At 42.4% G+C, this 25,632-nt stretch overlaps 1 protein-coding gene across 40 annotated transcripts in view; it reads left to right on the top strand.

Annotated features, from left to right (window-relative positions):
* Tm1 (tropomyosin 1) overlaps positions 1-25,632 on the top strand; it is a 66,002-nt gene that overhangs the window by 32,851 nt on the left and 7,519 nt on the right. For 13 of the 40 annotated variants that reach the window (XM_045761678.2, XM_045761683.2, XM_045761680.2 and 10 more), the window contains 5 exons: positions 17,197-17,330; positions 21,673-21,790; positions 22,438-22,508; positions 24,153-24,228; positions 24,812-24,874. In XM_045761678.2, coding sequence (XP_045617634.1) covers positions 17,197-17,330; positions 21,673-21,790; positions 22,438-22,508; positions 24,153-24,228; positions 24,812-24,874 — 462 coding nt within the window. Of the gene's footprint in view, positions 1-17,196; positions 17,331-21,208; positions 21,327-21,672; positions 21,791-22,437; positions 22,509-23,539; positions 23,611-24,152; positions 24,229-24,811; positions 24,875-25,282; positions 25,346-25,632 lie in introns of all 40 variants that reach the window. The other 27 variants (XM_045761689.2, XM_045761688.2, XM_069301360.1 and 24 more) reach the window with 7 other exon arrangements.

The raw sequence follows: 25,632 nt of genomic DNA, 5'->3' as shown, positions 1-25,632 counted from the left end.
TTGCTAGGGTCTTCCGTCTTCCTTTTCCTACCTTGGTCTGATAAATACTAAAAAAGTAACTTTGGCTTATTATTGGCCGCTGCTGATCCATGGTTTTCATTGGTAGGAAACGAAGGACTATTAGTATCTTGGCAGTTATCTTGTTACAGACTCCTATTAAATCACGTCCTAGTTCCGTTGGTTAGGAAAGGTGGGTAAGGCATAAGGCAGTGGGTAGGATGGAGGAGGGTGAAGCAGGTGCGTGAGAGGGTGGATAAGAAGGAAAATGGGGCGTGTTGTGAGGAAGAAGAGTGGTGGTAGTTGGGTGTCGGCCTCGCCTTGCCTTGACGTCACAATGGCCCTGTTGTTCTCCCTCTTCTGTCTTCTTATGGCATATTATAAGATACCTTGTATGGTGTAGGACACGACTGGACCCCACCAGCGCCTCCTCCACCGGTGCCACTTCCGTCACCCCCTTTCCCCCACCAGTACTACCTCGTCTGTAGTAACATCTGACCTCGTTAACGTGCTGGTGAAACTGTTTTCCTAAGCATATTTGATCCTGGGTGTTAGATACCCAGACACGTAGCCTAGAGAACGAATCATCCTGTAAATAATATGTAAGCACGCTATCTTGCTTCAAAAGATATTTACGGTTTCTATAACATTGCCATAGAACTTCGTTAATGAAAACTAAATTATGTTACGTAGGACGCTGTAAAATGTTGATTAAATAGGAAAACACTTTTTTTATGGTTGTAACACCTGTTCACTCAAGCCACAACGGTAATGATTTTTGTCACCCAAACATAGCTTCGAAATCTAGATTATACATCATAAAATTGTTATGAGTAGGGTAAATAATGTACTGTACTGTAATTTTGTGGAAACTTATAAATTTACAAACGTTTATGAATAATGTATTTGAATTTATAATTGTCTAATATAAAACTCGAGGCAGTCACTCGTGAGGGTAGTGGAGTGCTGAACATGTACAAGTTTGATGTTGACACATGAATAGTAGAGGAGAGAGTGCAGGAGACAGTGGGCTGGAGGGAAAGGGGGGAGGGGTCAGAGGTCAACCATGTCAGGCACGAGGTCACGGCACCTCCACCGACTCCTGTCTTCCTCCTAGCGAGATGTGACCCCGTTTCCGTATAGCCCCGACCCCGTAGCCTCCTCATTTTCCTGCCGCAACAGTTAGGCTTCATGCTCATTGCTCTTGATTATTACCCATTATTTACTATCAATGCCACTACCGCAACCACCGTATCATTAATTTTGACGCCATTATTGCAATCATTGTTAGGGACTATAGTTTCTTGACTTCTGCGTCGCCTCTCGCATATGTCTCTTGAAGGTCAGAATTGCCCGATATGTATTTTGCTTATACAAATAAAAGATGCTAAGCATTTTGCCTAGCTCGTATATTTTGTGTAAATATAACTTTAAACAATCATTAACATTATGGCTTATGTTATTCAGTTTTATTTGTTATTTTAGATTGTGATTTTGGGAGTGGAGAATTAGTTTTCTAAATTTTAGTGAAGTATATCGAGCTATTAGTGTAGATTTTGATGCTATGGTGATGGACGCAAATTAGATATGCCTCTTAAACTTAAAATAATTATTGTGGCCGTCCTTGTAACCATTCTGAAAACTTAAATAATCTTTCATTGTGAAATCATTCTCATCGGTTCGTTCATTGTGCAACCATACCTAACAGTACGTTCATTGTTATGTGATCTATTGTACGCTCAACACTTTTTGTAGCATTGAATGGATCGCCCGTAGCGTGATAGGTTGTACTCTGCGTTCTGTGCCAGTGGGTGTTCGTGAATCTCAACCTAATACTATTTTTTTTTACTTCCAAATTACGCTGGGGGGATGAGGGGGGGGGGTGGTGGGGTCACATATTCGGGTGAATTAACCCCCGTAGTGTACTTTTTGCTGAAGGTTTAGATTACAGTGCTTCCCTGCCTTTCCTGTTATCACTCAGTGCCCTTTGTTGTCTTCCCTCACTCTATCTATCTCTGCATTTTTCACGTAGGTGTAGCAACGAGGAGAGCACGTGAGGGAGACGGGTAAGGAGGGGGGGGGGGGTATTTAACATCAGGTGTAGCGTGGGAAATTGTAACCCGTTCGTGGGAGACTTGCTACCACTGGCTGGTCGTCCTGAGTTTTTCTCCTACCCACCCCATTGCCCCCTTTTCTTCCCCATTGCCCCCTTTTCTTCCCCATTGCCCCTTCCCCATTGCCTCTTCCCTCATTTCCCCTTTTCTTCCCTCATTTCCCCTTTTCTTCCCTCATTTCCCCTTTTCTTCCCTAGTTTCCCTTTTTCTTCCCCTTTTCTTCCCCCATTTCCCCTCTTCTTCCCCCCCCATTTCCCCTCTTCTTCCCCCCCCCATTTCCCCTCTTCTTCCCCCCCCATTTCCCCTCTTCTTCCCCCCCCCATTTCCCCTCTTCTTCCCCCCCCCCCCATTTCCCCTCTTCTTCCCCCCCCCATTTCCCCTCTTCTTCCCCCCCATTTCCCCTCTTCTTCCCCCCATTTCCCCTCTTCTTCCCCCCATTTCCCCTCTTCTTCCCCCCCATTTCCCCTCTTCTTCCCCCCCATTTCCCCTCTTCCCCCCCCATTTCCCCTCTTCTTCCCCCCCCATTTCCCCTTTTCTTTCCCATTCCGAACACCCGTCGGAACCGCGCTTGTTTTGGTTGTGATGGTGTGTAAGGGAGATCGGTTGGGGCTTTTTCAGAAAAGATTTTACCTCGGCTTAATTAGTGGATTATTCTAATACAATGTTTAACTATCCTGTGTTCTTAATTCGGTATTTTGCCATAATGAATTTATCGTGAACAGTTTGGTAAAGCTTTTTCTACTTGAATGATGAAACAATGGTTGTACTTGTAACCTTTCTTACCACCTTCCATTATTTTACTAACACATTGTTTTCCAACACCTTGCGGAATTTGTTTACCTAGTTCATGGTCCGGGATCTGTAAACAGAAGGCCTCTGCTAGACCTGTTTACATATGACGGCTGTCCTCATCAACAAAAGCTAAATATACCTTAATCCAGCCGCCAAGGCCTCTATTCATGAATGAAGAATGGTTTACACACTACTCGCACCTGATGACGTGCGTACTCTTTTAGTGTAGTGGTTAACTGACGAGCTCTGCTCGAACCGCAACTTTGTAAATGCTTCACCCACGTACTGAAATATAAATAATCGCCAACAGAACTTAACTGTGTATAGAACTTTTAATATATAATTATACAAGTGTGAATCTATTTTTAACACACTACGATAAAACTGATGAATACCTCTGGATATTCATAAGATGAGGGACGGCACGTAGCTTTAACGAGCCTGGCCTGAGGACGGGTTGCTGTGTGAATATCAACTCCAAATGCTTCACGTACATACTACAGATACATTTAACTGCCAACATAATCTAGTCACCTAACTTACGCCTAAATATGCAAAATAACATAATACAGAATATAATAATTCGAGAATTCCCATTTTTGAATAAACATGTTAAAATTAATTAATGCGTCTTTGGGGTCGGCCGCTGGTTGATATGAACATACCACAGGAAGAGTTGTATAATCAGCAGTTATGTACGATGTATATTTGGCAACAGTTGCCCGTGTACTTGATATAAAATGTTGTGCGACTCTCAGGCTTGACTAGCAAAAGTTTTTGTGTAGCGAGTTTTTATGAGTGGTGTGTGTGTGTGTGTGTGTGTGTGTGTGTGTGTGTGTGTGTGTGTGTGTGTGTGTGTGTGTGTGTGTGTGTGTGTGTGTGTGTGTGTGTGTGTGTGTGAGGGTTATTGTGGTTTGAGTGTGGGGGGAGGGGGGGCAGTCTATTCAGCCAGTGTTAGATGATCTGTGTATAGTATTACAGTATGTCGTGCTTCATCCTCGGGCATTGACATTAACAAAAATAATAGGTCTGAAATACAGTAGTTACATAATTTGTCCGTATAAAAGTAAAGGTCATCATCAAATACACAAGATTATTTTGTTTTACAACTTTTACAACGGCCCACGTTTTAAGGTCTGATTTTCAATTGGTTTCTGAAAATGAGGTAATAAATCGGGGCGCAATAGTGTTCATATAATGAATAATTGTTATATGGTATTCCCCGTACATGATACTTCACACCCCGAGAACGCCCTTACTGAGCCCCTATTATCATATTTTTTATTTTTATCCACAATTCATTCCCTCTATCCCATGATCACTTGATTAATCACTACCTTTCTCTTTCTTGCTGCTTTGCTCCTCAAGGAAACTACATTCGCCCCTTGACTTAACTTTTTTACCTTGAAACTTCTACATGCACTCATGCCATGTAGAGGTATCATGAGCAACGAAACCCACACGCTCTACCTGCCTCGCGTACTAATTCAGATAGCCTACGTAATTAGCCAAGGTGGGCGATGTTTACACATGCTAATTAAGATTTTTCAATATACAGTACTGTATAATCAACTAAGATGGTTGAAAAATTCATTTGTTTCTTTTGGAGATGTTAACACTTAAGTTAGTGTTCGAATTTGTTAGTACATAGATTTGTGTAATTACCCAATTGCAATTGTTTAAATGTGTGTGTGTGTGTGTGTGTGTGTGTGTGTGTAATAGAAGTGAACATAACATTGCACACGGAATTTGACGAGCAAATCAAGTTTGGCGAGCTTCAACGACTTTGTTGCCAAGTAGGTGTATTAATCCGGTATTTAAGGCCAAGGCTGACCACTGATGGGATCATGGAAGCCTTTTTGCCCTCCACATTGGGCTCCTATGTTTGTAGGTATGTACTTCAGCCGCCGCCCTTCCCTTATATGCGAGCCCCGCCCTGCCATCCCCCATCCCTCGGTAGCAGAGTGGAGGGGACGAGAGAGCTCGTCACGTGATAGTGTTCCGCTTCCAGACGTGGCGGAAGTGCTGAACATTGCCCGCCCGTCGCGTCATGCTCGCACTCTGACGTCACCGAAATTGTCTCTAAAGGAGTAATGGCCACTCCAGACAGACAGACAGACAGGCACGGAGACGGAGAAGCCGGCGCCGCGTCGGACTCCCAACACGTGGGCAGGCAGACAGGCACGGCTAAGCAGATTAACAAGTAGCTAGATAATTATGCAATATATATAGTTTGTAGATGTATATTAGTGTGTATAGGAGGGTACCACCTCCGATTGTTTGTAGGGACCCTCAGCTTCGAAGTGAATATGTAGCACCCAGGGGAGCCACCCCACATGAGCTTGCACTTATTGTCTACCACCCCCTTATATATTGTCAATTGTTTTTTTTTTAATTAGATAAATTGTCACATAAAAGTCCGAAGAAGCAAATCTCCCTCCCCGTGGCCATTGATAAGCGCGCAGGCACGAGTGGCAGTGGTGCAGTACACCAATCCTGGGGGCTGCATGCAGCTGTTAAAAACTCCACACGACAGTCGTCAGTTTTCCATATAATATATATATAAATTGTATTACCATGATCTCTAGCATGTCGTAGTTACTGGCGAGAGCGTAGTGATTTTTGTGAAGTCAGTAGGCCTAAGGATGGTGGTTATCTATTTTCCTCTCAGATTTTCAAATATTTTTTACAGACCTAAGGTATTCTGTAACCTCTTTATTCTTGAATACAGATTTTGGGTGCATTTGTACACAGGCGAGCCTTGTGAACATGTGGGCGTGGGTAAATGTTCGTGTCTATTGGCCGTGTTTCCTGAAGTAGGCGTGGTAGCCACACACACATTTGCAGGTGTAGCCGAGAGTAGAGTGCGGATGTAGGCGTGTGGGAGGGAGGGAGGGAGGGAATGGGAAGAGTCATTAAGCTATAGTAACATCCCTCCCATTTATATATTCCCCCCCCCCCCCCTTCCCCTCCTCGCACAAACTGTGGTGTCATGCTAGGCTAGCGTTGTTCTCTTGGGAGTGGCGTCAACACCGACCAACATACTGTATATGTATAATGTTTATTTTATATATGAAGCGTGTTTTCATGAGCATTTTCGCATAAATGAATGATGGTTGTCCTCTCACTTTGTATTTTAATATATAATAGTTGTACGTAGTTAAGTGTAGTTAGTGGTCATTGTAGAGAGTGAAGGTATTTAGAAAAACTTCACAGTTCATATGCAAACAATTATTTGACGGCATACGTCATATTTAGGCTAATTATCTAAATATACCGTATGCGTTAAACACTTATTTTCTACATTGGTACATAATGAAATTGGAAGTCTTGCATTTCTAATGCAGTCTTAAAATCTCTTTTTAACAACTAATGTTATCCTCTCATAAAGTGGCTTGATGAACGCGGAACGGGTTTGGATTATTAACTTTAATTTAACGTTTCGTGGTATCCAATTAACCCGATTAAGGGTGGAGAGTTGTGGTGGCGGTGACACAGGGCTTGGCATGGATGAGTGGGAGGGCTACAAATTAGGTTGAGCTCTGACTGACGGCTTTGACACACTTTCACTGACATGCAAGCAACGGTAATTTGTGTATTTTGGGGGGGGGTGTGGAGGGGCTGGCTGCCTGTTGTCTTGGTATGGATTATCTATTTATGAATTCTTCGGTGTACCACTTTATATTTTATAGCGAGAACGAATAAAGTGGTGATGTGATTTTCCTGGAATAGAGGGGCATGAACTCTAGATAATGTAGCTAGTTTATCGTATTAGTAAAAGGAATTAATAAGGAACTTGGGTGATTAGTCAAAACTGTTGTAAAGGGGCTGGGTATGAATAATACAGCGATACAACCGTTTGATATTCTTGCGGGAACTGGGTATGTTTAGGAAAACTTTATATAATACAATTTTAAATGACTGTAAAGGCAGTAGTGAGTTTAGGTTGGAGGTGTATTGGGAGCGAATGTGTAGGCTACCGATAAGATAAGACGGATAAGATAAACTATCAGCCAAGCCTATGAGTCGTTCATGAGATTCGAAATGGAGTGTCGATGTCGTGCTCTTATTAGGTACACGGATGAAACATTGATATTCTGCAGGCAGGCACCTTTCATGATACACGAATGAAGCATGGAGATTTTGTTCACGCACATAACGTTCATCCGTGTCGTACTTTGTCGTTAGCTTTAATTTACGAGCACCATGATATCATCAGCTGCCACTTGCCTTGCTCATTTCTAAGGAAAAAGCTATAGTAATCTTAAATTTCCGTCGGTATTGCCCGGACATGTATATCGGTTGGATATTAAGATTATATCATAATAAGATTAACATTCTTTTCGCGGAGGGATGGGTAACAGTGTAGATCAGCATGGAGAGATTGTAGCCCCTCTAGTTGAGAGCATTAGTCACAATTTGCAGTTGTATTTTTCAAAACCACCATGCCTGCCATGTTTTGTTTTCCTTGTAGAGCGAGGGTGGGGGATGAGAATGAGTGGTTTCACAGAATGTTTTGCAATGTTTGTTTGCTGTCTAAAGCCCTGGTATCCAAGCTGAGAGATGAGTTCACTGTGGTTGGGAAAAAGAGTGCGCTGTTTAGATTCGCAGGCACCATCTGAGGAGGAGGAAAGGTCGCACAAACCAGGCCCTTGTGCCTCCAGGCTGGAGGGTTGACGGCATAGCGCGGTTGCAGATTCAGAGTCTTTTTGGTTGGCTGTGGGGGAGAGGGCGTAGTGAATGTCTCCGTGCACACACCACCCCACTTGTGCTCATATACACCACTCTTGCCCCAATATGCGCGCTGGTACAGCTTTCGCCACCACCTTGCCATGCTACTTGCATGGGGTTACTGTTATTAGACTACCTTGTGCATCTTGTCTGCACCTACCTGTTCAGGGCTGCTCTTGTTAGTCGTCTTATTATATACTCATATCGAATGCTAAACAAGTTTTCACTTAAATGCTATATACAACAATGTTTTGAAGGGAAGTGATTTGGTGAGGAATGTATTTTTTGCTCGGATTTTGTTTGGTAGAGTAGAGAAGGGGATGTGTGAAGAATTGGATAGTTTGTAAATACCATGATATCATCCCGGTATTAGTTAACGAAGTGAAAAGATGGTCAAGCATGTTGAAACTGTATTGGGTTCACAAGTGTTGACGTAAGGCCAGACTGGCAGCAGCACAGACTCGCCTCTGTGGTGCTGCTGCTCTCCTCACACTCAAGCTTGCTCTCTCTCCCCTCCTCCCTTGCTCTCTCTCCCCTCCTCCCTTGCTCTCTCTCCCCTCCTCCCTTGCTCTCTCTCCCCTCCTCCCTTGCTCTCTCTCCCCTCCTCCCTTGCTCTCTCTCCCCTCCTCCCTTGCTCTCTCTCCCCTCCCTCCATTGACTTCTGATAGGCGAGGTGATTTAACCATCTCTAAATTATGAATTTTACAGAACGTCGGAGGTTTCGTTCTGTAAAATTCTGTAAAACGGGATGAGTAAAGTTATATATCTTCTGAGATTCCTGACACTATCTTTAAGCGAACTATCTATTAAACAAAATTTCCTGGAAGAAGGTTTATATTTAAGTATGATGCATTGTAAAGATCGTATTTGTACGAAAGAGGGGGTTTATGATGATTCATATTACATATGAACGTTAAGATTAAACATACAGTAAAAGGAAGCCAAGGCTTTAATAATTTGTCGACATTCACTAATAATATGGTTACAATAAGGCTTGTAGTTTTTTGTGTGTAATAGACCACAGAAACACGGTTAAAAGCATGATGCTACCATGAACAATGAAATTACATTGATTGTAAACAAAGACAGTTATTGTTAGCGACTTGAATAACCCAATAACTGTTATGCGTTTAGTAGGTGACCCGGAAGCAGGTAGATTGAATAAAATTGTGGATTTTTATTCCACCTCTGCGAGAAGACGAGATATTTAACGCTTGGTACACAAGACCGTTATGGACCTAATCCACTTGTATGAAGGCTTTGAACTATTAGTAAAGTCAATATAACATCAGTTGATTAATATTAAATAACTTTTCAAGTCCCAAACATTCTAATGGAGATATCGAATAACAAGAAGGCGAACTTTGAAGTGATGCGTAGAGATCAACACTTAAATTGTAATTGGGACCAAACTGGTGAATTGGCACCATCTGGATAAAATAATTTTGATAAATTTGTAGTTTGCGATAGAATAGGACAATATTAAAGGTTCATAGTATAATTGCTTTTCTCAATTAAATAAGCCCTCCATATGGTAGCAGCCGCCCCTGCAACAAAAATGCAAACTTTCGAAATAGACAATATTGCAGGAAATGTACAACAAAAATAAGAGGCCAAGCTATATGTCAAACTGCAGGTAAGGGCAAATAGGAATAAATAGCTCTTGTAAAGTGCAAGTAGGCTAACCCGTGAACTAGGCTTGTGCAAACAATGTTAAGGGTTAGAGAGAATGCAGGGACAATATTGAAGTTGGTAAACGACAATTGGATATTACCCACATTAAATACAGGCATATAGAGGTCTCTCAGTATATTAGAAGAAACAATGAAAATTTTAAATGCTATAGGTAAGTTGCCTTGCAAAGTTAATACTTAATGTTAAAGAAATCGACTTTAATATCTGAAACTTGCGAATGTCACGCTAATATTCAAGAGAACACACAAAATGTTCATTAGTCATCCTGGTAAACATTGGTATTAAGAAAAAATATTATTAAACTTTGAGGGCCACAACTTCATGCGGGGAACTAACACAAGAATACTGAAGTAAAAATGCCCTACCTCGGGCCTACGAATCTTACTATAAATATTTAGTTACTTATAGAAAATTAATACTCGTTGCCCCACAGCTGTAATATACCTGAATTTCTCGATAAGCAATTGCCAAGCTGCAAGCCTGGCACTCACGTCTACAGCACCCTCCACAGACTTGTCCCTGTCGCAGAACATACCACTAATATACAGTATAGTTTTGAAGCGCTTTAGTCAAGTAGATTGTAAGTAAGGTGTCCAGCAGCTACACTTGACACCGGCGAAGGAACTTTAGTGTTCCGTCGACGTTTGTATTAAGAACAATCCTATACGAAGTAGCACTTGGAATATCACATTTAGTCCTAAGCTATTAGTTGGCTCGCGAAATGTGACATACCTGGGTCCAATGCTAAGATATGCTTAAAGCCTTGAAAGTTCCCATGCCTACCTACCTAGTTAGACTACTTGTAATAGTTGCAGTTTTGTACACGCCTAGGCTCTGCTCATGCGGCATAATTCGTAATACTATTGAAAATATACAGTATAATACATCACTAAAACGTACTAAATAAATAAACAAATTAGAAATACTCATTAAATTACAGTTTTCTAGTTACTGCGGCAGCGCTGGTGGAACCTGAAAGGAACGTGTATATAGTGGTTTATAAGGTGAAAAAATGTGGCATCAAATTATGTAAAAAAAAAAAAAAATCCATTCTTAGTTATGTTAGATAATGAATGTGCATAAAAATAACAAAATCTACAGTACTTACAACATGGTAATTATCGCTACTGTAAAAATTCCTAATGCAATTCATACAGTAAACAAAACTATATTGGTAGAATAAATTTTTTTGTTAAAAAGACTTTTATTATTGAAGATGCAGCATCGCCCCAGATTCAGATCTAAACTTAATCCCTTCCGTCATCATTAAAATGTCAATCTTTGGCAGAGGCTGTCACATAGGCCTATAACAGTACCTGCTTCGCAACCTTCAGACTGTGCCAACACTTCCAATGGTCACCTTAGCCTCAAACTTTGTAACACTGTATTTAGATCTAGTTGTTTATACCTTGCTTCCTTTTAAGGACAGTTTAACATGCAGCTTATTTATACAATTTAAAATACAATGCCCATTTTGATAATTTGAGTTTATAAAACAAGTTATACAGTCACTTTGTAAATACTATTTTGTGAGGGTAATGATTATCTTAATTGTAAATTTAATGCAAATGATGATTGTAATATACTAGATGAACACGGGTGTAAATGATAAGTGCTAGGTGTGTTTGTGGAGGGCTTGTTTGCGCGTCTTGTGTGTGTGAGGGACACCACAACTTCGGTTGAAGGGGAGGAGAGGGGAGGGGGGAGGCACTACCACTTACCTGTGAGTCATGTGGGTCCGTGGGGGAGGGGGGGGGGTGTAAATGGGACACGGGGACGGGTGGGACTCCTAATATGCCTTGTGCTTAGGTCATTGGCCAGGCATTAACAACAGTCGCACGAGACAGCTTGGAGCAGGAGTTTTTGTCCTTGTTAAGCAGTGGGAGTTTGACGTTGACTTGGAGAGGAGGGTGGGATGCGAGAGGGAAGAGATTGTTGTGGTTGGCTCATTCTTTCCCTAAGCTTCCCCCCTCCACTATGCTTTCCATACATAATCATTTCCTTTGTTTTGCCTGAACATGTGACAGGAAACTGGACCAATGTATCTGTGGTAGTTTTTCACTCGTTTCAGTCGTTGATAACTGGAGGATCACCTGGGAGCATGGCGCTAGCTCAGGTGTCACCAGGGGCTTGCCTGATGCCACACTGTCATGTGTCTGCTTCATCCCCCCCCCCCCACCCTTCTGATCTCCACTTCCTTCCTACATCCCCCTCCCCCCTCCACCACTACCTTCTACTTCCTCCCTCCTACCAACCAGTTCGTACGCCCTTAATTTCGTACCCTCGCATTCATCCAACTTCCCTTCATCCTACCCATCCAAAATCCTTCTCTCTCTTTTTGTTTTTATCCATCCAATCCTCTCTGCCTTTCTTTCCATCCATCCAACCTCCTCCCCTTTGGATAATTTTTGCATTCATTTGCATATTTAAGTGACATCATCACTGTTGAAGTTTATTACTGCTCTGCTCTTGAGATTGTTGTATAAATCTAACCAAAGGGAGACTAATGTACCACTCGACGTGTGCTGCAATAGTTTTCGCCTAGAAATTATGACTAAAGGGTGGTTATGATGACTTAAATGATTTAGATACAAAAAGCAGGGTGGACTGTTGCCTCGAATTAATAAATTCTTCTTAGTCTCCATAACTAAGTTTGGTGTCTGTATATACGATTCAGAGGAGAGGTTGGGCTACTGGGGTTGAGTCAGCTCAAGAGTTAGTGTTGTGGACCTTGCCGACCAAGCAATTGGCTGGATATACAACTTGGTGTGTGCACACGAACGTTGCTGGGCCGGCTAGCCACGCCCGCCCCTCTTTATCTTAAGCTAAGTTTTAACAATGCTATAATTTTGCGAGGGGTCGAGTGCAACTTGCGAGCGTCGTTCTGCACACGCGTTGGCTAGCTATTTAAATGTTTAGGCTACCTCCTCCCCGTTCCACCTCCACTCCACTTCCCTTGCCCTGTAGTTGTTAATATATGTAATATTGAATGGCGGGGAGGGGGGAGCTGTATAATTATTCTACTCGCCTATCAAGCCGTTTTTGTAGTCATCAATCTGCCGGTTTCTGGCTAGGATGTATTATTCCCCCCTTTCCATTCTTCCTGGTTCTCTCCTTACTTCGTCTTCTACAATGGTACTGTTTGCCGTTGACTGAATCTGTTGGTAAAGTTTGGAATGGTGGTTGGCGAGCTGTTGGTTATGATGGAATTTCCACACAAGCACGCTCACGCAAGGGTCGCCGCCCTTGAGGTTATCCAGAGCACAACACCGTTTTAATCCTCTCTCCCTGTCGAGTTGGTGGTGATAGACGCGAGTCGGGCCAGCGTCCGTCTGTCTCCACTTTTACAACATTCGATCTAAGAATGTTATTAGGCTCGCATCAACTCTGAACATTGCTACCCAGTTATTTCACGGGGAAATCTCGCACTAATATAATTAACTTTCCCAACCACAAAAAACTTCGTGAGAACAATATTAATTTCAGTGTCAGAAGAGCTGCAAGCATAGTGTGACACTTGAGAACATCGTTATCCACCAATTTTACTGGACGAGAAACTAACCAAAGATGAATTTGTTGAAAGTGACTTTGTTCTGTCTGGCAACACAGTTATCATCCATAGTTTTCGTAATTTCTTGACCAGGTAGCCACAAGATAGGTATTGTATTGAAATCAGAGCTGAAAGAAATATCCCTAATATGCCGAATGTGGACTATTTTCTAAACAAAAGGGTGTTAACAACAGTAGGCTGACTAGGGAGCGCTTGTAGCAGAATCTAGTGGTGGGCGGGAGGGATGTTTGTGGTGGATGGCTGGGGGGAGTGATGACCTCGCCCCCACACCGCTGCATGCCATCTGCCACACTACTTGCACAGCGACAGAAGCTGCCACAACTAAAGTCCTTCCAGCTATATATATGACTGGAGAGTTCACATAGAATTAAAGTTAGGTTGTAAATTTACTAATGAACAAAGGACATGTTTAAGAATATCGCCAGTATTATTCTAGTTAGAATTAGCCTAGTTCGTTAAGTGTCACTTCTGAATAGTATATAAATTTGATTTGTGCATTGGTGAATGTTAAAGTTGATATAAGTGGTTATTGCTCCTGGGGATGTCACAGGGGAGAAGGGCTGCTGAAGGCATAAAATCTAAATCTTCTCATTCGACCTAAACTGACAAACTTGCAGACGTATAGTGGGCGTGTGGTGGTGTCTTAACACCATCACTGAGCCCGAAGCCTGGCACTGAACAGCTTAGGACATGGAAATTCTTGTATCTATACCCTCTATAACATGAACCTGTTATCTTTCACTTCAATTCAGTCTTTTAAAACCGCCACCTGGCGGAGCACAAACTATTTAAAAAAATGGTTTGAATATGATAATTGTATTATCCAGTAACTGGTTCATGTAGACAGACCTCGCCCGTAACTGTAGCCCTAACTGTGGTCTTGTGGGGTTGGGTGGCGAGTGCAGGGGCAGGCTGGCTGACTGGCATGACCAGTTGGACTGACCTTACGTCTGGCCCTGTTGCTTCGCCAAGCACCGCAAGACACCTTTGTTCATTCTCCGCAACTAAAATTCTAGTCTTTTATTAGACTAGTTTTGTAGGTGATGTGGAGACGAACCATGCTTGTAATGGTAGTCTAGCTTAAATTTGTGGTTTTATTGGTTTAATTTTGCCTCCAGAGGGCAACCTTATTGGATAGCATCACTAAAGTATTGTGATGTGTTGGGAGGGAGAGGATGTTGATGTTATTCTTAGGACAGGTATGCTGGTGCGATATCAGGCCGCAACTGCATGACGTAAGCCTTAAGAAAACCTGAATGCTATCTGAGCAAAAGTTATAGTCCTATATGCAGGTAAAGTGCTGTTATATGGATCTGATTTGTGTAAAGTGTTGGGTTTACCAGCGTGGTGTGGAGCAGCCATCCTGTGATAGTTTATCCCACACATCCAGTTAGGGCACATCCGTCGAGGCGCGTTACCTCTCCTAACCGTTAATCCTACTCTGCTCCTGCCAGCTCCGCCACACTCCATAACATTCAACGCTTCATCTTTTAAAAGCGGTTATTATTATTTTTGCGTTCTCTTTGAAGCAGGAGTTTTCAGTTCAATGGAGAGGTGTGGGTGTGCTTGCGTCAGCGGAAGTACATAATCTGGTAATGGAATTTTGATAGGTGTAGTGAACATCCTGACTGAACCGTCCCGCCCATCGGGGTAAATGATAGTTGTAAATGGAGGTGGTGTGAGAGGGGGTTGTGTCGGGCATCGGGTGGCCCAGACTTGGGTACTGTACAATAACGTTGCTAAAGATATAAAGACTAAACCACGCCAGAAGTGTTTGCGAGCCCCCCCATTGAGGTACCTTCTTTGCATTTACCCTAACTACAATCTTCCGCTACAGTCCATTTCCACAACCCTATTCTACCGCCCCCTCGTCTCACAAAGTGTAGAAAAAAAGCAATAGCAAAGATAATATAGTACCCGGAGAAAATATACTTGGTAACTGATTGGGGGGGAAACTTGTCCGACAAACTTAGTCCTATGCCAGTATCCCAAAAATAAAATAATGCTGGATAAGACTTTTCCTACTAGTAAAATAATGGTTACCCACTCTTTCCCCACTCCCTCATTCCCCTTTCCCCACTCCCTCATTCCCCTTTCCCCACTCCCTCATTCCCCTTTCCCCACTCCCTCATTCCCCTTTCCCCACTCCCTCATTCCCCTTTCCCCACTCCCTCATTCCCCTTTCCCCACTCCCTCATTCCCCTTTCCCCACTCCCTCATTCCCCTTTCCCCACTCCCTCATTCCCCTTTCCCCACTCCCTCATTCACCTTTCCCCTCTCCCTCATTCCCCTCTCCCCTCATTGTTTATGCTCGGATGTGTACCTGTTACTGGAGGGAATCTGCTACATTCTTTGTAGTTGCACATAGCGTGTGCAGAAGGTTTTGATAAACTGTGTGGGGGCTGGAAGGACTTGTATTGGAAGCGTGTGTAGACGTAAGGAATGGTTGTAAGGGGCCTTGTACTGGAGAAATCAAGCTGGAAGGTTGTATAGTTTGTACCATACTCCTACAAAGGTGTAGTGTAGTGTAAAAGTGTAGTAAGTAATCTTTTTACGAAGGCACATTAGCTATAAACCATTTTTGTCCATGCGTATAGCCAGAGTACAAAAACAGAAGCTTCCAGTGGAACCCTGATAATCTGCCAGCCTCGCTTGTCCTTTTAAAACCTGGTCACTACTGTACTAATTTTAAATTAAATAACCTTTTGTCTCTGCCGTGTATAACCTGTGAGATTGGTACTTTATTATTTGTCTTTGATGGTGCAAGTGATTGCCCCTCCTCCTCTACTGCAGTCAAATTAGATAGGTTAATTAACGAAGTCGACACTTTTAGACCAGGGATGGCTTGCGGAATAAACAAAGACTGCTTGCTACCTTTTAAGATCAACCAATGGAGTCTTTTATGATTCACAGGCCTAAAGGCGTCTCCGGACCTGCCAATGAGAACTGTCCCTGGTCGTTCTAACACCAGTGGAATGCACCCAACCGCGTAATATTGTTTTTTGAACAGGTGTTTTAGTTGTGTAATGTTCTCTAAAAGCTGGTAAATATAGGATACGTATTCGTAGTGTAATTAAAAAGCATGTCCAGCTATAAGGATGTTGGGTTTAGATGACAGGTGGCAGTTAAATTTGGCCATTCCCCTTCAATTTATACTCTCCTGAATTTCCCTAGTAACTTGTACTCTCTCACTCGGCTGCTGTCTAGACATATTTCCAAATTCGGTTATCATGCTTAACATTACTTGCAGAGTTGATACAGTAAAATGCTCTTTATACTCGGGTCGTTAAAATATAAAAAAATTAGCCTAGCAGGAATTTTCATGTTAACACAGCAATGGTGATGGCAGGATATAGTATATGAAGATCCCATGTTAGCACAGCAGTGTTGAGAGGCGCGTGCGAGTAGCCAATGGTGGCAGGTGATATGACCAGAGACAATAGTGTTGTTGCAGTGTTCTTGTGTCCCTCAAATGTAATCGGTATATCGCTGTAACTTCTAGTGTCGTTGCCAAGCAATGAGTTAAACGGCTTGTTTGAAGTTCATTATTGGCCCTACTTATTAATTCCTTCTCTTTTTATTTGCAGTGGGTTCTTTTTATTTCCGTGTGGTCTACCAGTATATTTATGTATCTGCCATTAATTTTGCCAAGTTATTTATACATTTTAAGTTTTGTCATGAGTATTTACAATTAGTCTCGTGTGTGCTGCTAGAGTTAGCAGCAAAACTTCTAGCGATAATCACTTGCCAGACAAGGCCACTTTCCCCCCCCCCCTCTCAACTCCACCTCTTCCCCCTCCACGCATGTGAAAAAATAGTTTTCCTCTTGAAAGTGCAGGCTAAATACCTCGGTATTATCTAAACTAATTGGTGTAGATAAGTCTATCAAAATGATCTTGGGTATTTTGCTGCTTTCTCTATGTAACATTTATTTGCCTTATTTGGTTAAATGTGAAAGCTTTTTTGTATTGCTACTGTATATATATCATGCCTCTTTTGTTTTTTTAAGTTAATTAAATCGTGCCATCAGTAATATCACTCAAAACAGTTTAATTTGTCACTACTAATTAGTGTGCAAGGCCTTAAAAGGATAAATTTTCGTATTGGAGTGAATGGTCGCAAGCATTATCACAAAGGCACCATAGATGTGATTTTTGGTGAAAGTGTTTTCAGTGTGTTCAAGTTGACTATCTGTGCTGAAGTGTGTGTGTGTGTGTGTGTGTGTGTGTAAGAGAGTAAAGACGAGTAGAGGTGTTGAAGGCGGTACTCTGATTGTTCGCTATTTTCTTCTTGCAGGCTGAGGGTGAGGTGGCTGCTCTTAACCGCCGCATCCAGCTGCTGGAGGAAGACCTGGAGCGCTCTGAGGAGCGCCTCAACACTGCCACCACCAAATTGGCGGAGGCTTCACAGGCCGCCGACGAGTCAGAGCGGTCAGTATCTCCTGACGAACAGGACCAGCGCGCCCAGCACCTTCTCTCCCGCATCGCTGACATCGGGGCCGAAGTAGAGCGTCTCTTCGCCGCCCTGCAGGCCGAGCAGGCGGCGCAGGAGACGCTCTGACCCGCCCAGTCTGCCACCCGCCATGTCCCCGCCCACAATTCCTGCTGCTACCTTCCCTTTCCTTGGTCAGTGGGCGGCGTGTGGTGGAGGGGGCGTGGGTCGGCGGTGCTGGGGGAGAGGTGGGGCCAACTCATCCCCAGCCCATACTGCACACTTTACATAGGACAAAACCGCCTCATACCGTATTTGGCATAAGGACGAAAAAAAAAATACAAAATAAAATAGAAAAAAAAGGAATATATAGAGCAAGGGAGAGAATGAGAGCATTAGAAAAGCGAAAAGAGCAGAGTTCGAAGGCCAAAATTGGCGGGATGGTGTGGTAAGCTTGGTCGCGGTGTGTGTGCCAGGCTGCCCGGGACCTTGTGGTTGGTTATCTTGTCCCCCTACAGGGTTGACGAGGCCACGTCAGGTAAGTCTCCAACACACACTACACCCGGGCAACAACCAACCACCACTATCTCACACTCACTCATATGCTAGTAGGTATACATTTACTTATTGCTACCTATCATTAGTAATATTTTCTAGTTTGGTGCAGAGGTCTAGTTTCTAGTTGGGGCAGGTTTGGCAACTACTTACTCAACAGTGTGGGGTACTTAGTAGTTTTAAAGTAACTTGCCCTCATATAATTTCAAGTTTACATTGGATCTTAGAAGTATTTGTAAATTGTATTACTTAAGATGCACGTAATGGAGGTATGTTGGTATGTTGTGCAGGCATATACAATGACCACAGTTATTGAGGTCGCTTGAAAGTTTTATCGGTTACTTCCAAAATGTGTTCCCATCAGGTTTATGAGAAGTGTGTGTGTGTATAATATATACATGCAACATCACAAAAACACTTGATCCAAGTATGCGGAAAAACTACGTATGAAAAAGAAAATGCTAAACGCGTTTTCGGCTCAGTTCGCCTTCATCAGAGCAAAATAGAATTAAGAAAAAGTGGTAGGCAGACCTTATACCCACCAGGGCAAGTGACCTGACCACCAAGATAGGGGAAAGAAACTTACGGATAATCATATTATATATATGATTATCCGTAGGTTTCATTCCCCTATCTTGGTGGTCATCACAGTTAGTCTGCTGATGTTATGGTCAGGTGACCTGACCACCTTCTTGAGATCTTGAGGTAATCTTGAGATGATTTCGGGGATTTTTAGTGTCCCCGCGGTCCGGTCCTCGACCAGGCCTCCAGCCCCAGGAAGCAGCCCGTGACAGCTGACTAACATTCAGGTACCTATTTACTGCTAGGTAACAGGGGCATAGGGTGAAAGAAACTCTGCCCATTGTTTCTCGCCGGCGCCTGGGATCGAACCCAGGACCACAGGATCACAAGTCCAGCGTGCTGTCCGCTCGGCCGACCGGCTCCTAATAGTACACCTAGTACACCCATTGAACTCGCCTAGTTGTGCTTGCGGAGGTTGAGCTCTGGCTCTTTAGTCCTGCCTCTGAACCATCAATCAACATATGTACAGATTCCCTATCCTATTGGGCTCTATCGCATCTACACTTGAAACTGTGTATGGCGTCTGCCTCCTCCACATTGCTTTCTAATTCATTCAATTTATACACTAAACAAATTTTTTTATAATATCTTTATGGCTCGTTTCGGCACTCAATTTCCACCTGTGCCCTCTTGTGTCTTTGTCTACCCTATCAATTCCTTTGAGAATTTTGTACGTGGTGATCATATCCCTCCTAACTCTCCCATCTTCCAGCGACGTGAGGTTAAATTCATGCAGTCTTTCCTCATAGCTCATGCCCCTCAGTTCGGGCACTAGTCTGGTGGCAAACCTCCAAGCCATCTCCAATTTTGTTTTATGCTTCACGATATATGGCCCCCATACTAGAGCTGCATGCTGCAGGATTGGTCTGACATGTGGTATACAAGGTTCTAAATGATTCCTTGCACAAGTTTCTAAAGGCCGTTCTTATGATGACTAACATGGCAAATGCTGCTGATGTTATCATCTTGAGGACTTTTGGGGACAGGTCTGGCATACATATATATATGTCTGTGTGTCATATATACACATACATATATGTATATATAAATGTGTATATATAATTATATATGTGTATATAAATGTGTGTGTAATATTATATATATATATATATATATATATATATATATATATATATATATATATATATATATATATATATATATATATATATATATGTATATATGTATAATAATTATACATTATATTAATTTAAAATAATGTGCGTGTGTAATTTATTCATATACTGTGTATAATTTATACTATACATATGTGTGGTTTAATGCATGCAGTATACACACTTTGTATTCAATACACAGTACACTGCAAACTTATACTTCATACTGTGTGTCCAAGGTATTAGTCGTGTCTATTAAATCGGACGAATCTATGAAAACCCTACATAATTAAAAGTTTTTACCTAATGTTGATACAAAACATTTATAAATAAATGGGGAAAGGTTACCAATAGTTTCCCCGGGTCTCCCATCCATTCGTCTGTAAAACTATTTATCCATCCATCTACCTATTCCTCCATCATTCTCTGTCCAATCATTCTATCCCCCCTATACATCTGCCTCTTATAATTATAATTCTTGTTGTGTGTGGGGGTGATTGCCAGTGAAATTAGCTAGTGGTGTAACACTAAAAAAAAAGTTACCCCTTTCTCTGATAACGATCTATGACTTTAGAAACCTTTGAAGCTGTGGAAAAATCGTCTGCTTTTATGCAAGTTATTAACAGCAGGAAATGTTAATTTTTCCTAGATCAGTAAATAATGATGCATATTATAAGAAAAAAATGCGTTGAAAATATTTTGGCTGTATAACTTACGGGCATTGTCGGAAATCGGCATTGGGAGGGGGTCTGAATGTGACCCTGGCACTCTTTCTCGTTGAATTCTGGCGACCCCAACCAGCCTATGTTCATCCCATACCCCAGACCAGTCCCTCTGCTATTTTGGATGAAGCTAGCCCCCCCAATCGTGTGAACTCCATCTTTGAACAATCAAAACATTCTGTTGTCTGCCTCTGTCTTTCTCTCTCTTGTCTGTCTCTCTCTGTCTGTCAAATAATAAGTACAGTACTCCTTCCATACTGTCACGTTTTGTCCTTGGCCGTCCGTCCTCTTCTCACGTCGTTGTGTACAGATCCAGTTTTTATTTGTTCACACGAACCGCAATGTAGGACCAAATCTGTGAAATATCTGTATATCTTTCTCTGATTTCATTATATCGCCATCCTTTGATACGAGATGTCACAACAGAGGTGCGCTCTTGTGTATCATTCATTATTAAGGTTAGGGTTCTGAAAAGATACGAAATAATTTATCAATTTTTACATTTATAACGCATTAAACGCGACAAACATCAATTTTTTTTTTAAATTCTTCCGATTTCATACATTGCTAATTCTGGGCCACTCTGTATAACGTGAATAATATACACAGTGTCGTGCGGGCTCTGTGTATGTAATGTATAAAGCGTTTGTGCTGCTCTTACGCACTTTAATGTTTACATTTGTAACTTATAAAACTAAATGTATAGTACTAAATTTACACGTATATTATATATGGTATGCATTAATATTAATCAGATTTGTTTTGTTGTAGTAGGATAATCAGAACGTTTATCCTCTTACATCTTCTGCCACTCTGTTTAATGCCTCGCCTAAACCACCACCAACTTTTATCCCACGAAATCACCATTCGTACAGCACTTTATTCGTATCCTCCCATCATCAGAGCCCGCAAGTGCCTGGAAAACCGAGCGAACATGGAAGATGATCGTGTGGGCATCTTGGAGACCCAGCTAGCACAGGCAAAACATATTGCCGAGGAGGCAGATAAGAAATACGAAGAGGTACGACATTCTTAATGCCTGTGTTTAGTTAGGCCTAACGGGAGGATCTTCGGTCATCCCCTGCCAGACAAGGCACCCGAGTTAGCAGGAACGAGAGAGCAAGTATAAAATGCTAAAATGTAGTAAAAGAAACTGGGGGAAATTGCAACCTCTTTCCTTCTACTACGGTCACTGCTGCAGGTCTGGTCGGGGAGGAATTAAGTCTCGTCTTCAACTGTCTGATAGTTACTGGAGGAGAGTTGCAGCCATAGCAGCAGCAGCAGCAGCAGAAGCAGCAACACAACCACCCCCACTACTGCTGTCAGTGTAGTGGATGCTAACCTGGCGGCTTGTTCCTCCCTCACAGTATGCGCAAGGTGTTGGAGAACCGTTCCCTGTCCGACGAGGAGCGCATGGACGCCCTCGAGAACCAGCTCAAAGAGGCCCGCTTCTTGGCTGAGGAAGCAGACAGGAAATACGACGAGGTGATTGCCGCATGATGGCAGAACCGGTGTCTGTTTTGTGTACCCCCTCTTCACTGTCTCCTCTAACAGTCGCGTGACGTGTTGCGGGTATCGCCAGTAGTTATTACTAACTCAGTGTTGTCTGACCACCCCCTTCTCGTCTTGTTTCAGGAGCCCTGCCCCGTGCCACCTATAATGTGTATCCTCTTGTCTCTTTAACTCCATTATATGGTAGAATAATTTACCACCGCATAATTAGGCCTACTAACAGTCAGAACTACTTTCAATTATAATGACATGTGGCGTGCGTGATTTTTTATTCTTTGAGTGACGCATGATTAACCAGTGTTGATATTGCGGAAATTGATGTAACAGTAATTTTCAAGCTTTAAGTCTTTTCTGAACATTTACAAAAGTAACTGAAATCTTGCTCTCAAAACTAATCTTCATATTTTAAGTTTAAAATTTCCTTTGTACAGCTTTAAGTTCATCAGTATATGCAAAACATAAATCATATTTTCTACCATTTACAAATTTTTTGATGCCGACGACGTGTTTCATCGTGCGGAGATTTGAGCTGCCTAACTCTGGCTTCCGTTTCTTACCTTGCGGCGAGTTTTTCCCCCACTTTCCTCTTGACTGATGGCGCCTCCTGCCCACCTCCACAGGTTGCCCGTAAGCTGGCCATGGTTGAGGCCGACCTTGAGCGTGCCGAGGAGCGTGCAGAGACTGGTGAATCGTAAGTGTCAGGTTTATGGGCGGTACAGCACGGGACACTGTTTTTGTTGTTGTTTTTATCCCCCCTCTCCAGAGGCCACGAACCTCGCTCAACATTGTGTGCGCGCGTGTGTAGAACTCTAATTTTGCATGCAATATTTTGGGTGACATTCCTCAACGTTCCCATGTGCTTTAGCATCAGCATTAATCATTAAAGTACTCCGAATAAGCTTCACAATTGTGAATAGTTTTTCATTAATCATTCCTCCCTGTAAGGCCTTGACAAATCAAGCACTTTGACAGTCTGAGAAATGTGTACCTTAATTGTAGTGATTATCTAGCACCTACCTGGGCCTGGGGCCGCAGCTGCCAGCAGCCTAACACAGTTCATCTGGAGAGTTGTCAAGAGCCGCAACTAGGCGGCCGTTACCACCTGTCACTTGGTAGAGCGCGGCAGACGCCGGCCAGCAGATGCCAACGCCGGTATTAACAAATGTAGCCAAGCTTGGGTTAGTCTAGTAGTGTGTGTGAGAGGCATGTTGCTGGCTTAGGTCTGCTGCGCTCCCTTACTCACCACTCATTTTAGTCTTCTCTTCACAGGGACTGGGATCTCTTGTCGCATAGTTATTATGGTTTTATTTTTTTTTTGTATACCTCTTTACAAGCTTTACTATAATTTTACGTGGCTTGGTGTGTTTAAAATTCTAAACTTTTCTGTAAATTAAGGGATTTTTGCATGGAATATGTTTGGTTAGTCCACATTTTTGTATCACTTTGCACGGCCTCGTATGCTGACAGAGCTTGTGTTTACTGGGAGTATAATTAAACACTGGCGCTAGATAAGATTTTGGCTAGATAAGTGATGGAAGGATGACTTAAGAGTTTAATCTACTGCAAGTAACCAGTGGTGTTGAACACTCCCAGTGTACACAGGGCCGGCACCACCATGTAACTCTGGTTAGCGTGAAGCTCACTGCATGACACACAAGTAATAGTAGTGCTTTTGTTTGGTTATTGCCTTGTTGGTGCTGCGTGACCCCGGTTGACTCCTAGCTGGCCCGCAAGTGCGTCATGTTGGAGAACGACCTGGAGAGGGCCGAGGAAAGAGCAGAAGCTGCCGAGGGGTGAGTACTGGGGTGTCGTCGGCTTACTACTGGGTAGTAACCGTGACAACCCAAATAACACTAGAAACTGCAGAGGATGAATTACAATAACGTGGCTGAAGATATGATGGCCGAACTACACACCAGAACACGAAGAAACGACGTCGTTTCGGTCAGTCCTGGACCATTACATAAAACTTGATAATGGTCCAGGACGGACCGAAACGTCGTTCCTTCATCTTCTGGTGTGTTTGGTCACATACTAGAAACTGGTATGCATTAAGTTACTTTTTGATAGTCAATAAATAGCTGCGGCTTCGTATGGGCTAATAGGCCTTCTACAGTTTCCTTAATATTTGTTCTTTGAAACAATATTTTAAGATTTAATAATTAATGTATCATTTGTATTCAGTAATACCTTTGTTCAAATCTGAATATACTTACTAAATTATTGCACACGGTAAAGAAAGGAAGGTAGTCATTTTGTTATTTAAAGATTTCATATATACATATACCGTAGATGGTGTTGGCATTAGTCTAATTACCTTCCCTGTGACTTGCAGTAAGATCGTCGAGCTTGAGGAGGAACTGCGTGTCGTTGGCAACAACTTGAAGTCTCTTGAGGTGTCCGAAGAGAAGGTAAGACCAAGTTTCCAGTATCTAGCCATTTTGGGTAAACTTCTGGGACATTGTACATTACACACATTTCAAACTTATTTTAATAACTGTTAAAGTCCTCCACCAGTATACTGTATTCAAAGGCTCTTTAGGTCTTCTGCGGTAATATATTTGTTTTACAAGATTACAGGAGAAAATTGTTACCAAACACCATTCTTCACGCACTCTACAAAACATGATTTATATCGCAGTCCGGCATAATGTACATTCCATCCATTCTCGGCCTTTAGCCTTTCACATCATAATTATAATTCAGTATAAAATTGACTTGGAATTTACAAATATGAAGCAGTAATTTGATTAGTGAATGATGGCGACTGCTGATGTATGGACGTAAGCTGATGTAAGCTTGTATTCATTCTACTGAAGCCGGGGGGGGGGGATATTTTCTCAATTGGAGAGAATATGGTGGTGGGATGGGGAAGTGGAGAGGAATGCGTGGTCGGGTGGATGAGAGATTGGGAGGGGAAGAGGGGGGGGGGCGGTGTGGAAGAAAACAAGGGACCCCCGAGCGGGCAGATGATAACCTGACCTTCCCCAACAGGCCAACCAGCGTGAAGAGGCTTACAAGGAGCAGATCAAGACCCTTGCCAACAAGCTGAAGGCGGTAATGATGGCAGCCTCATTTTGGACGATATATATATTTTTATTTGTTTGATGACTTGGCTTTACAGAGTGTTGACAAGTATCCTGTTCCCTCAATTGCTGACGGTTGTCGTACTAATAATATACAGTATACAAGTGTATGTGTTTTAATTTACTAACAGTTTGTAGGATTTTTTATTTAAAATAAGTTTTTAAACAAAGTTGGTGTTGTCGTGTGAAACTAGTAATTAATCGGTAATAATCTAAAGTTTTGATTTGGACAAAATCTTGGTGCCTCACACTGCACGCAGTACATAGATACTGTTGTGTGCATGTTTTTGTTGTACCTCACATCTGTTGTGTGTAGCAGTGTCATGCTTTTAATATTTATTGGTACTAACCTGAACGTGTTTTTGTATGAATGCAACAGTCTGCGCAGAAAGAAGACAAGATGGAGTCACAGCTGAGAAGTTTGACACAAAGCTTAAGAGAGGTAATAATGTGATGACTTTGTATTGGTGGCTAGTATTGCCAGAGGGTGTTGGATCATCTGCTGTTTTTTCTTCTTTTGTGCTGTTGTTTGAATGTGGGCCTTTTTAGTCAGTGCATTGATAAATCTTTCGTTCCGGAGCTTCCTCGTGTATTCCACTGCAGTTAAGTAATATGGCTTGCATGTCGGTACAGCTAGCAGAGTACATACTGTAAGTGTAGGGATGTCAGCCTTGCAATGGTATCTTAGTTTTATATCTTCTTGTGCGTGCAATATGGTGCTGTGTCTGG

This window comes from Procambarus clarkii, chromosome 45 (genome assembly GCF_040958095.1).
Source record: "Procambarus clarkii isolate CNS0578487 chromosome 45, FALCON_Pclarkii_2.0, whole genome shotgun sequence".
Lineage (NCBI taxonomy): Eukaryota > Metazoa > Arthropoda > Malacostraca > Decapoda > Cambaridae > Procambarus > Procambarus clarkii.
This window is presented reverse-complemented; position numbering and strand designations above follow the sequence as displayed.